At 33.7% G+C, this 12,381-nt stretch overlaps 1 protein-coding gene across 8 annotated transcripts; it reads left to right on the top strand.

Moving 5' to 3' along the window:
* The first annotated feature begins 385 nt into the window (after positions 1-385).
* Positions 386-11,208, top strand: LOC117222787 (uncharacterized). 8 transcript variants are annotated; one of them, XM_076527055.1, is made up of 11 exons: positions 386-894; positions 1,155-1,407; positions 1,511-2,173; positions 2,403-2,463; positions 2,776-7,234; positions 7,484-7,801; positions 8,046-8,696; positions 8,919-9,723; positions 9,891-9,945; positions 10,032-10,061; positions 10,226-11,208. In XM_076527055.1, exons 6-11 carry the CDS (start codon positions 7,500-7,502, stop codon positions 11,134-11,136), a joined length of 2,754 nt encoding a protein of 917 aa, XP_076383170.1. In that variant the 5' UTR covers positions 386-894; positions 1,155-1,407; positions 1,511-2,173; positions 2,403-2,463; positions 2,776-7,234; positions 7,484-7,499; the 3' UTR covers positions 11,137-11,208. The 8 variants fall into 8 exon arrangements, with proteins under 8 accessions (XP_076383170.1, XP_076383174.1, XP_076383172.1 ...); XM_076527059.1 differs by having other exon boundaries at positions 1,155-2,173; positions 2,776-3,087; positions 4,160-7,234; XM_076527057.1 differs by having other exon boundaries at positions 1,155-2,173; positions 2,776-6,833; positions 7,122-7,234; positions 7,496-7,801.
* Positions 11,209-12,381: the final 1,173 nt, after the last annotated feature.

The following is a 12,381-nucleotide window of genomic DNA, read 5'->3' as shown; positions in this document are numbered from 1 at the left end:
CTTTAACAAATAAGTATTTCTAAAATACATCCACATTCAAATATAGGAATCAATTACAATATTCCCTTCAAGAGTGATCAAAAGAACTGTACATAGCATACATATTATCTTTTATCTAAAAGTAATTAACAAAATTTTCTCTCATAGCACATAGTCATAGTCGTTTATCTTCAATTTTCAATTTTGAGATTTACTTTTTCAGGAAAAAACATCTTTTTTAATTTGCCAAAAAGAAATTATGTATATATAAAAAAATCCTCTATAATGAAGCTCTATGTTAAATTAAAACTTAATTAGTTTATTAATTTTTTGTATTAGAAAAAACAATTCCAACTCACTAAACAATTTGTTATGCATTTGACAATATGCATTTTTGCCAAATATGTACATATATGTTGACTTTTAGCGTTCCGGAGATCTCTGATTCACAAGTATCGCAATATATAAAAAAATAAAAAAAATAAATATATAACAGAATTTAAAAAGCATCAAGTTAGTTATTATTCATTTCTGCTATTATCGATATACATTAATATAATTATAGACGCCACATGTTGCAAACTTACTTGCACTAAGTATTATTAACAATGAGTGCGTACGTTATCCATTAAATCAACCTACTAGCAAGCAACTAATCACGATTTTAACAAGGAATGTATAATAAACGCAATTAGAAAATAAAACAATGTGCAATTTTTTAAATTATTTTGATTCTAAATAAAGATAATGCGACTTATGTAATGAAAGTGTTAATATCAATTTTATATGTTTCATCGAAAGGTTAAGAGGTGCGTTTATTATTTGAGATTCAGTATATTGAAAAATCAGTATAATTTTACTTAGCCTGCGGAGTAAAAAAGTTAAGTTAAATAAACCTGATAATGTGAATTTTATGTAAGTATAATTCGTTTTAATACATTGATACTGTGCAACAGTACGGTTAATTTTAATACATTTCTTGGATCCATTTACGCGAATTTCAAAGCTCAGGATTAATACAATAACACTATATAGCTTTTTTGCACATTTTTAATCAATTTCAGTTTTGATAACCATAAAAACCATTTTTTAAAATATTTTGTGATCTTATCAATAAAAAAATGATATTTTATGCTATTTATTTAATTAATTCAACTATTTAGTTAATCTTTCAGAAATATGTGTGATACATCAAAAAAAATGAAAAATACAAGTGTCAAAAACAATGTACAAAATGAAATGATGGAAAAACAAAGTGTTGATAAAAAAGAATCTACATTAAAGACTACAAATGAAGATGTACAGCGTGCTATTGAAGGTTTAAAAGAGATTCCAGATGAAGAACTTCAAGAATTTCTTGACGATGAAGATTTCATGGAAGGTTGGGATGTCGTTGATGCCTGGGAAGGTGATGAAGAAAAGAAAGAGGTTGAGCTCAAAAGTTCTCACATAAAGGAACAAGAACAAAAAGGTTCTTGTAGGTAGCATCAATAACATAGAATAATATCCCAACTGTTATTACTTATTGCAGAATTTGGTTGTGCATAACTTTTAATAATATATTATCTTGACACATTATTGTATTCAATATATTTAAAAATATTTACATAGTTACCCTTAAATAAGTAGTAATATGTAGGAAAGAATGATTGTAACCTACTTATAAGGACAGACATTGTCGTGACTATAAAGGATCTTATAATCATGAAAAACGGAAGAGAGAAGAGAAAAAACATGAAGGAATACACCGTGATCCTTCCAAAAGCACGAAGGACATAGAAGTGACGTATAAAAAGGGACAATGAAAGTAAACTTTCAGCTGAAAAGGAAAAAGCTATTAAGCATTTTTTGGATTCTGATACTGTTGTCCCATCTGGTACAGAAGTTGAAACTATTTGGAGCATGACAGAGAAACAAATTTTGTAACAAACCCAAATACATATTCACAGACGTGATGAACGATGCAGGAGCCTAGAATATCAAAGGGGAAATTCGTTAAGACAAAAAACTCCAGATAGTATTAAGTTGAACTCTTCGATGCAGAAATCCTTTCAAGATGAATATTGAAAGATGTCAAAGACCAATGAGGTTCAGTCCTGTATCAGAATGACGAAGGAGCCTAATTAGAAGTGCCAGCTGGGAACAAAGATTAAGTGACATAACAACATAGAAGATGTGCAAATGTACATGAATGGTGAGCAGATAAGATTTTAAAATGTATCATATTTTTCTTTGCTTTCATTGTAGCTTTCATAAGAAAACTTGTATACAATATAACTTGTCAATTTTTTTTGTAAAATACGATTTTGTACATTCAAAATATTATGTAAGAATCATATTTTTCTAAAATTATAACAAAAGTTTTAATAAATTCGTGTCTTACCTAATAAAGTATTTTAACTCAACTTTTTAAAATTATTAAGGCGAAGTGGTGGATCACGAGATCAACAACAAAGTCGCAGTATGGATTGCACTATAAAAAAGGTCAGTCATTCTTCGATTAAACTTTACAGTCCTCATCAGCATACTCAAAGTCGGAGCTGGAGTAAATCAATAGAATGTCGTATAAGAAAACGATCACCTTTTATTAATGAACTTACAAGAGAACTAAAAAATGATGCAATAATAAAAACACGTATAGATATTGGTTATGCACCTCCTCCAACAATGGATGTATAACACCATTGATGAATACTGTTCCATATCAACCAGAATGGGAGTCTAAGCCACCTTTATTTATGCATAAAGCTGGTTTATCTCTGCATACGTCCGATTCAATACATATTCTAATCCCAGGATACGAGATGTGAATTCCGCGGGCGGCGATCCACCGTGGCAGCTTCCATCGCCTCAGCGCTAATGGACGATACATTTTGAATTTCGACAAGGAAGGTCGCCGTGTGCAGCTGCGCTTAGTGCCACGGGCTCAAGTTCAACAACCTAATGCAGCTAAGGGAGAAGGACGAGAGGAGCTGACGTAAGGATTCGTCGACCGGCAGCCCCCACTTTACGTATGTAGGGTATAACCCAATGAAGGGTAAGTGACGTTCTATTATTGCTATGTAACCTTATTTCTTTTCCGGTTGTAACCGTCCAAGCAACGGTCCGGTAAGTGACACTTCAAATTGTACGGCTTCCACTTTGCTTTGTTTCGCCTCCTGTGCCTTCCTGCACTCGGAAATGCAGATTTCGTCTCCGAAGTGTACTCGCCTGTCGGTATTTTTTTGTTTCTTTCACTTTCTCCTCCTTTTAATTTTGTGCTGCTTCCTTTGTACGGTTTGCGAAAAGAAAACGTAATTCTGTTTGCATCAAAGATCCTTATTTAGTTCTCCCAAGATTTAAGGTCGTTCTAACCTTTCGAATTATGCTGTGTTGATTCAATTTTTTACGAACAAACGTTACGGTTTTCTCATTTTTTCTCGTTGCTCCGCGTGTAATTGCTGGAATTAACCATGAGGTCTCGACCTGCATGAGCGCTCAATCAACAAACAGCAGTGTAGAGTTGCTACCTGCAGCTGCATGGGGCTATACAATGACAGCACATGACGACGGGTTCAGACGTGCTCAAACATGCTCGTAGAGATAGTCAGCTGTCCAGGTTCCACGATGCTTCCCAGGCATTTCGAAATACCAGAATTGGTATCTGCATTCTTTTGCAGCACCTGTGATTACAAGTAGTCAGTGCTTGCAGCAGGTCATTACTATTGTAGTAGGATCTTTCCTCTTTATTTCCTCTTCGATTACATGGGTAACGCGAATCGGTAAACATCCTTCTTCTGACTTGTTTTTGAACGAATCATCAAGTACGAATTTCTAGTTCCGTACTCTATAGTCGGAAGATTCTTCGCTCCTCCTCTTTGACTTACGCCTATTGTTCCTCCTGGCAAAATCACGGCTCTGCATGAAAATTAACATCTCCACAAATTCGTGTATATGAATGACATCGCTTCTTCACATCGCTCTTTCATAAATATTGTCGGCTTTATGTAATGTTTAGCATATGTACAAATTTGCGTGTGTGAGTTTGCATTCGCGCCCACCCTTTCTTCTCTATGTTGTACTCAGCCAGGGTATACATTTTCTACGCTTTTAGTTTGTTTGTGCCTCCCCCACTCCCTGCTTTATGCTACTGCATGTCATGCCATCGCATACTTATTCGTCTTTTGTTTCCTTAATAAAGCATGGAGTCAACTACCAGAAGTTCACACCTAATGACCAGAGGAACCATCACACGAGATGACCACAGAAAGTCAGCTGTTACGGTGATCCAGGATTGCCTGACCAGTCGGGAGACAGTCGAACAATCATACAACATTAACATCACTTAGTTGATTGCGCGTTTTACCCACGCAAGGTTGGGAGCTTGTTAGGATCGACAGCTAATTCCTAAGAGGGTGTGTGAGTGTGGGCCTGATTCAGTTTTCGTATTGAGTGCTCGTGCTTTCTCACTCGGAGAGAACGCCGTGGTTCAGCTCCACTCAGGTGTATGTAAGCCCCTACAAGGCCGAGGAATTGGGTCATTATAGTTAGTAGAAGGGAAACACGCGTGTGCATTTTATTTGAGTGCGTTCGTCATTTCATTTGAGTCGCGATTACGTCTTGAAATGCCTGTCTATTTGTCATAGTCATGTATCGATTGCAAGCGATTCGTTTGCCGCTGGTAGCTCGTAGATTTCACTCCGTTTGAACTCACGACTGACTTCACGGACATATAGTTCCTCTGCCTCGTCACCATTGAGCCTGTGTGCTCTTCGTGATCGTTCTCACGTTTTCGCCATACCAGTGATTCTAATATTGTAATTCTCATAACCAGAAGCTCTTCGATCTGGTTATCCACAGATCACCCCGTGCTTCTTTGTATTGCGCCACGTTCGCTACAACGCGATACGTGTTCCATTCGTTCAAATTCTAATATTGCGTATGCGCGTTTTATATAACTTTCATTTAATTGTGCAATAAACAAATACTTATTGAGTCGTTTTGTTAGTGTTTAATTGCTCGTGTTCATATTCAACAAATACTTCGAGCTAGATTCAGTCTGCAAGTTTGCTAGAATCAGCGCATAATTCTTAACGGAGGAGGGGATGATTCCGTCACAGGGCCGGAGTGGTGCGAATAATTGGTAGCGGCTCTGCGTATGATGGAAGAGTGATGTAAAACAAAGAGAGTGTTTCGTCTGGTCCTGCTAGTGAACTCATCAATAAGGCTTTCTAGCGGGCTCTGTCTTAGATGCGGAAATATCGGAAAGACGGTATATGTACAAATCGGTGACGAATCAGGTAGTTGCGGAAACGAGCACTGAAGGTACCCGCCACAAGAGTTTAGTTGAAGAGACTAATTGAGGAATGCAGAAGTTATAAATCTTCAGTTAAAGACCTCTCTGACCTCTCTCTCGTTCAATCCCCAAACCCGAAATCTTCACCCGTAACATCCTCACAATCCTCGTTTTGGGGAGCCTTTTTCTTTGCGCGCCGATAAACTCCTACATAGACTCACCCGTACTCACTCATGCATGTGCATTGTTGAGGCAGTACTACCACCAATCATCATCAAGCCGCAACCAGAGGACAGACCATCCGTTCATCTGGAGGATTCCAATTTTCCTATTGGAGATCATAGAATACACAAATCCTCTATGAGCAGAGAGTTTCAGCGAGTTAAGGGGACACCTGAACCCACAAAAATCTGCAAATTCCAGCCAACAATATGCAACAATACCATAGTTAAAACTCTAGGTCAATACTCTAAATTGAGAGACTATTGGAATATCATTAATAATAGTTTAGAATATCTATGAAGTGACATGTTAAACTAATTGAAACTAATGATAATGATATTAAATGGCAGTTCCATTATTTGTAAGGGATTTGCAACAGTAAGAAATATTCTGCCTTTATATACATCCAACAATCAAAGTTTCAAGTAAAATTATTTGAGCTTGACAAATATCCTTAACTACTTGCGTATATACTTATAATTTTATAGCAATGAAATGTTACAAGAATCAAGGAGAAATTACGTCCAGAAGGTTGCAATAGTCAAATAGTTGAAAATAACGCAAGAACTAATATTATAAATATTGTGTTTAAGTCCTTAGAAATTAGCAATGAGTTGAAGAAACAAACTCTATCTTTAGATGCAGAACATAGTGAGGTTTATCATCTAACTATACATACATACATAGAGCATTCATTCAAACTGTATGCCACCATACGTACATATATATGTATATACATACTGGAAAGTACATATGCAAGGTTATGTATCTTCTAAAGTTAAAGATCAGTCCACAAGTGTTTTAGGAGTCAAACACAGAATCATTAACAATTAATTTCAACATTCAGTGATAATTGCTCTTATTGATAATGAACATTCAGAAAGAAAATTAGTTACAATATTAAGTCTTGATTTCAATAAAATAATGAAATTTGAAGATTTATTATAATAAAAACTATATAAAATTAAGTATTTCGTTTTTTTTTCAAGCTAAAAATGATTTTCATTTTATGTAGCCTCATCTATTTTGTACTGTAAATTTTAATTTATTTTTATATAAATACTACAAGTGATAAGTACGAATCAAGGATAAGATGTCGAGAATTGGAAAATAAGCTATTAATGAAACCATAACAATATCAATTAAACATTTTTCTATCAAAATACTTAACCTTGTATTGCTTCTTTTATTAATTTATTTATGAGTAAAACTGGGTACGCGTATGCCCCTGTTTTATGCGTACTGTACCCCAAATATGTTAGTAACTAATATGGCGGAATAGGTACATGTTGACTTTTCGAGTTCCGGAGATCTCGGATTTAAATATTTCTACATGATAGAATTTAAAAAGCATCAAGTTAGTTGTTATTCATTTCTGCTATTATCGATATACATTAATATGATTATAGACGCCACATGTTGCGAACTTACTTGCACTAAGTATTATTAACAATGAGTGCGTACGTTATCCATTAAATCAGCCTACTAGCAAGCAACTAATCACAATTTTAAAAAGGAATGTATGATAAACGCCATTAGAAAATAAAGCAATGTGCAATTTTTTAAATTATTTTGATTCTAAATAAAGATAATGCGACTTACGTAATGAAAGTGTTAATATCAATTTTATATGTTTCATCGAAAGGTTAAGAGGTGCATTTATTATTTGAGATTCAATATATTGAAAAATCAGTATAATTTTACGTAGCCTGCAAGTAAAAAAGTTAAGTTAAATAAACCTGATAATGTGAATTTTATGTAAGTATAATTCGTTTTAATACATTGATACTGTGCAACAGTACGGTTAATTTTAATACATTTCTTGGATCCACTTACGCGAATTTCAAAACTCAGGATTAATACAATAACACTATATAGCTTTTTTGCACATTTTTAATCAATTTCAGTTTTGATAACCACAAAAACCATTTTTTAAAATATTTTGTGATCTTATCAATAAAAAAAATGATATTTTATGCTATTTATTTAATTAATTCAGCTATTTAGTTAATCTTTCAGAAATATGTGTGATACATCCAAAAAAATGAAAAATACAAGTGTCAAAAACAATGTGCAAAATGAAATGATGGAAAAACAAAGTGTTGATAAAAAAGAATCTACATTAAAGAGTACAAATGAAGATGTACAGCGTGCAATTGAAGGTTTAAAAGAGATTCCAGATGAAGAACTTCAAGAATTTCTTGACGATGAAGATTTCATGGAAGGTTTGGATGTCGTTGATGCCTGGGAAGGTGATGAAGAAAAGAAGGAGGTTGAACCCAAAACTTCTCACATAAAGGAACAAGAACAAAAACGTCCTTCTAGGTAGCATCAATAACATAGAATAATGTCCCAACTGTTATTATTTATTGCAGATTAACTAAATTTGTTATACAATGTTATTAAAATAATATTAGAATTCAAGTTCCTTATACTTTGGTTGTGCATAACTTTCAATAAGATATTATTTTGTCACCTTATTCTATTCAATACACTTAAAAGAATTTACATACTTTCCCTTAAATAAGTAGTAATATGTAGGAAAGAATGATTGCAAGCCTACTTATAGGGACAGACATCGTCGTGACTATAAAGGATCATATAATCGTGAAAGACCAAAGAGAGAAGAGAAAAAACATGAAGAAATACGCCGTGATCCTTCCAAAAGCACAAAGGATATAGAAAGAGACAAAATACGTACAAAGAGGGACAATGAAAGTAAACTTTTAGCTGAAAAAGAAAAAGCTATTAAGCATTTATTGGATTCTGATAATGTTGTTCCACCTGGTACAGAAGTTGAAGCTATTCAAAGCATAGCAGAGAAACAAAGTTTAGAACAAACGCAGATGCATATTCGCAGGAGCCGTGAACGACGTAGGAGCTTAGAACGCCAAGGAGGAAATTCATTAAGACGACGAACTCCAGATAGGATTAGGTTGAATTCTTTAAATTCTCCACGTCGAAAATCGCCATTATTAGTAAGTCCTGACCGATGTAGAAGTCCTTTCAAGATGAATATTGAAAGACATCGAAGTCCAATGAGGTTCAGTCCTGACAAAAGAAGAAGCCCAAGATTCAACTGTATTCGTAGAAGCCCTTTTGCATTCAGTCCAGATCGACGAAGGAGCCCAGTTAGACGTGTCAGTTGGGAACGAAGAACGAGTGCAGACAGAAGATGGAGTGCTGAACGACATAGAAGACGTACTAATATACATGAACGGTGAGAAGACATGATTTTAAAATGTATATCATATTTTCTTTACTTTCATTGTAGTTTTAATAAGAAAATAATATATACCTTGTCAATTTTTCTTGTAAAATACGACTTTATACAATCCAAACATTATGTAAGAATCGTATTTTTATAAAATTATAACAAAAATTTTAATAAATTTGTAACTTACCTAATAGAGTATTTTAACTCAACTTTTAAATTGTTAAGCCGAAGAAGTCGATCACGAGATCGACAACGAAGCCGCAGTATGGAACGCATTAGAAGAAAAGTCAGCCGTTCTCCGGTTAGACGTTATAGTCCACGTCGGCGGAGTCGAAGTCGGAGTCGAAGTAGATCAATAGAACGTCGTACAAGAAAACGATCACCTTTTATTAATGAACTTACAAGACAACTAAGAAATGAAGCAATAGTAACAACACATATAAATACTGGTTATGCACCTCCTCCAACAATGGATGGTATAACACCATTGATGAATACTGTTCCATATCAACCAGAAGGAGATTCTAGGCCACCATTACCTATGCCGCCTTACATGCATCAAGCTGGATTACCTCCACCACCTCCACCACCAATGTCGTCAGGTGTTGCATCAGGTGGCCCATTCATGAACTTCGAAAATTCATCTCAACCAATGAATTTTGAACCTGTACCCTTACATCCGTTACCTCAAACGGAATACGTTTCTGGTCCAGTGATGTACAATCAACCAAATACAAGTTCAATTCAGCCTTCACATCGACCACCGCTTCTTCCAGCACCGATATCTTCGCCACAACCAGAGCCTGCTGCAGGGCCTATGGACCACCCACCGACAACATATAATTCATCGCACGGCATTCCTCCTACACGACAATCACCAATTCAAAATTTTGAGTTTCCAAATAAATCCAGGGAGAAAATATCTCCATCCTACAGAGAACGTAGTTTCAGAGATTCTTATAATGGATATCATGCTTCAAAAGAGGAACGACTAAAGACTCCTGAACCACCAGTCATCTCTGATACAAAAGTAATTTCATTACACATTATAACAATGTTTTTTTTAAACATATTTACGTTTCATGCTTTATACTATCCTATTACCAGATTTTGTGTGCTTTTTTCACATAGTCTGCAGTTAAATATTCCATATTTACCCTAAAAGAATAATATTTGTCTTATGAATTCACCTTACAGCAGTTTGAAAAGACGAGTTTATCCAGTCTATTGGAAGCATCTGTTTCCGCAAAAGGTGTGAATATATTTCTTATTTAGTTGTTGCGATAGTTTACACTTACATATTGCAGTTTTGTTTTAATTTTGTTATACACTTTTTAGATTCTGCTACTCTACCAGTCTTATATCCAGGTAAGGATATTTCTACACTTCAAAGCCTTAAAATTTTGTTAATGAATAGTAACATAACAATAAACATATTTTATATACAATTTCAACATTTCAAATAAACACACATAGTATTTTAAAAAATGTAATATGGAGTCCGCGTAAATTTATATTTCTTACTGTAATAGGATTCAAACCTGAAATATTGCGCCATTGTGAACATGCCCTGCGCGAACTTCCTACCGAAGACCTCCGCTTAAAAATGAAAGGGCGATTTTTCTATGATCCTATAAAGGAGAATGTACAAAACGAACAAGAAGAATATTCATCGAACTCCATACTTTTGCAAAGAAGCAAGAGTAAAATATGTTGGGAAGAGGAGGAAGGTGGCCAACATGTTTCTCCAAAGAAAGAAAATGTACAAATGCATCAAAAAATTTGTCAAACTGATGAAGTAGAAACAAACACGAAATTTGTTCAAGCAACTGTTACCATGGTAGATTTTGAAGTACAAGTTTACCCTCAAGATTTACAACATATAAATAAGGAAGAAAAAAGACCCATTATGGATCGTTTAGATTGGAACGTGCGTGAAACATTTGATTACACACCTAAATATCGAGAAGCTGATGATTTGAGGTGGAGTTTAAGTAATTCATCTCAAAAAAGACCTTGGAGTAGAACATTATCACCTCCTAGAAGAAACGATGATCGTGACCATCGTGTTGACTCCGCATCTTCTCTCGATCACAATTCACCAATAAGAAATAGGGATAGTTTTCCCAGTCATAAGGGATCCATGCGCGACCATTACGTTCGTGAAAGGTATTCGCCTAATTACAGGCATTCCTTGAATGAACGTGATGATTTTCATGACAACAGAAGTGATCATAGTCGTGGTGAAAGTCCTATGATGTTAGAAGATTCTGCAGAAGAACTAGAAATGGAGCATACATTCCAAAGAGGATCAGATTGGCATGGAAGAGGTAAAATGATGAGAGGAAGATCCAGCCCTCTCATAAAACCACATATATACAGAGGAAAGCATTCGGGAGGAAGACCTTATCGTGGCCGTGGAGGATATCGTGGAAAATTCTAAAATTATTTGTGTAAAGCACAAATTTACAATATTGTAGAATTATATAATCAAATATACCAATATATTAACAAATTTATGATCTATTCTTACAAAAAATTTAAGAACTCAATATAAATATTAATTTGTTTCATTTTAGAATTAAAGTCACGTATCAGTTAGTATTCAATTTGAGCATCATATAAAAAACAAATGAATGTGAATACCTACAAATATAACATTCAAATCATGTTTACGATAATATTCGGACAGTACACAAATATATTCAAATGCGAAGTAACTTCTATGTAACGTTTATTAAATAAACGTCATATAGGACAATACACAACAGTGCAAAGAAAACTACTATTTATGGTACTACAGTAGATTACCAGATGTGTATAACTATATGATAATTGTACAAATTTTATGAATGATGCGCCTTACATATTATAATCTTGTTTTGTATAAAAACCATTTTCGTATGTAAAACTAAAACAAGTATGACCCATAATTTCGAACATGGAAATTTTTATTTGTTATAGCATTACATATGAAAAGTAAAAGAACATGTTTCAGGGAACACAAAATTTGAATTTGTTAATTGAAATTATTAAGTTCAATTACCACGTAAGAATAAAAATCTACCGAAATATGCAAAAGTGAAACAATATATTCGGAAATATCATTTTGTAATCACACATTTTTCCTTGTTTTATGATATGTACGTTTATAGAATAAGTACGAAATATATTGAGAATATATTATTAACAGTTCAAAATCATTGAATGAACAGAATTACTTAAATGTGTTTCGATTATAAACATTTTTATAAATAGTGACGCCATTAAATATAGAGCTAGGTTTTGAAATTGAAAAAATAAAATATTTTAAAAACATACTTTATTAAAAAATATTATTTTCAAATAAGAATGTAAAAAGTGTTTACCTATGTTTTTTAGAATAATTTATTAACATACATGCTGCATAATTTTATCAAAAAAATTTGAAGTTGAATATGTTAATAAATGCATGTTTGAAGTCTATCTCTTATGCACCTTTTTATATAGATTATATAGATTATACTCAAATATAAAGTATAACTATAACAGTTCTTGCCAGATTCTTTGTGACACAACAAACAAAATTATATTATCACAAAATGAGTTCAAATTATATTTTTACGTACAATATTTGTTGGCTTGAAAATACTTAAGTAAATTTAGTTTTATTTATAATGCAAGAATGTTCTTGCACCTTATATAATAA

This window comes from Megalopta genalis, chromosome 17 (assembly GCF_051020955.1).
Source record: "Megalopta genalis isolate 19385.01 chromosome 17, iyMegGena1_principal, whole genome shotgun sequence".
In the NCBI taxonomy this organism is placed as follows: Eukaryota; Metazoa; Arthropoda; class Insecta; order Hymenoptera; family Halictidae; genus Megalopta; species Megalopta genalis.
This window is presented reverse-complemented; position numbering and strand designations above follow the sequence as displayed.

Excerpts from the sequence above, each read along its gene's own strand:
- LOC117222787 (XM_076527055.1), top strand. The coding sequence starts at position 7,500 with ATGTGTGATACATCCAAAAAAATGAAAAATACAAGTGTCAAAAACAAT. Across the intron at positions 8,697-8,918 it reads CGTACTAATATACATGAACG|CCGAAGAAGTCGATCACGAG; the intron begins GTGAGAAGACAT and ends TAAATTGTTAAG. Across the intron at positions 9,724-9,890 it reads CAGTCATCTCTGATACAAAA|CAGTTTGAAAAGACGAGTTT; the intron begins GTAATTTCATTA and ends TTCACCTTACAG.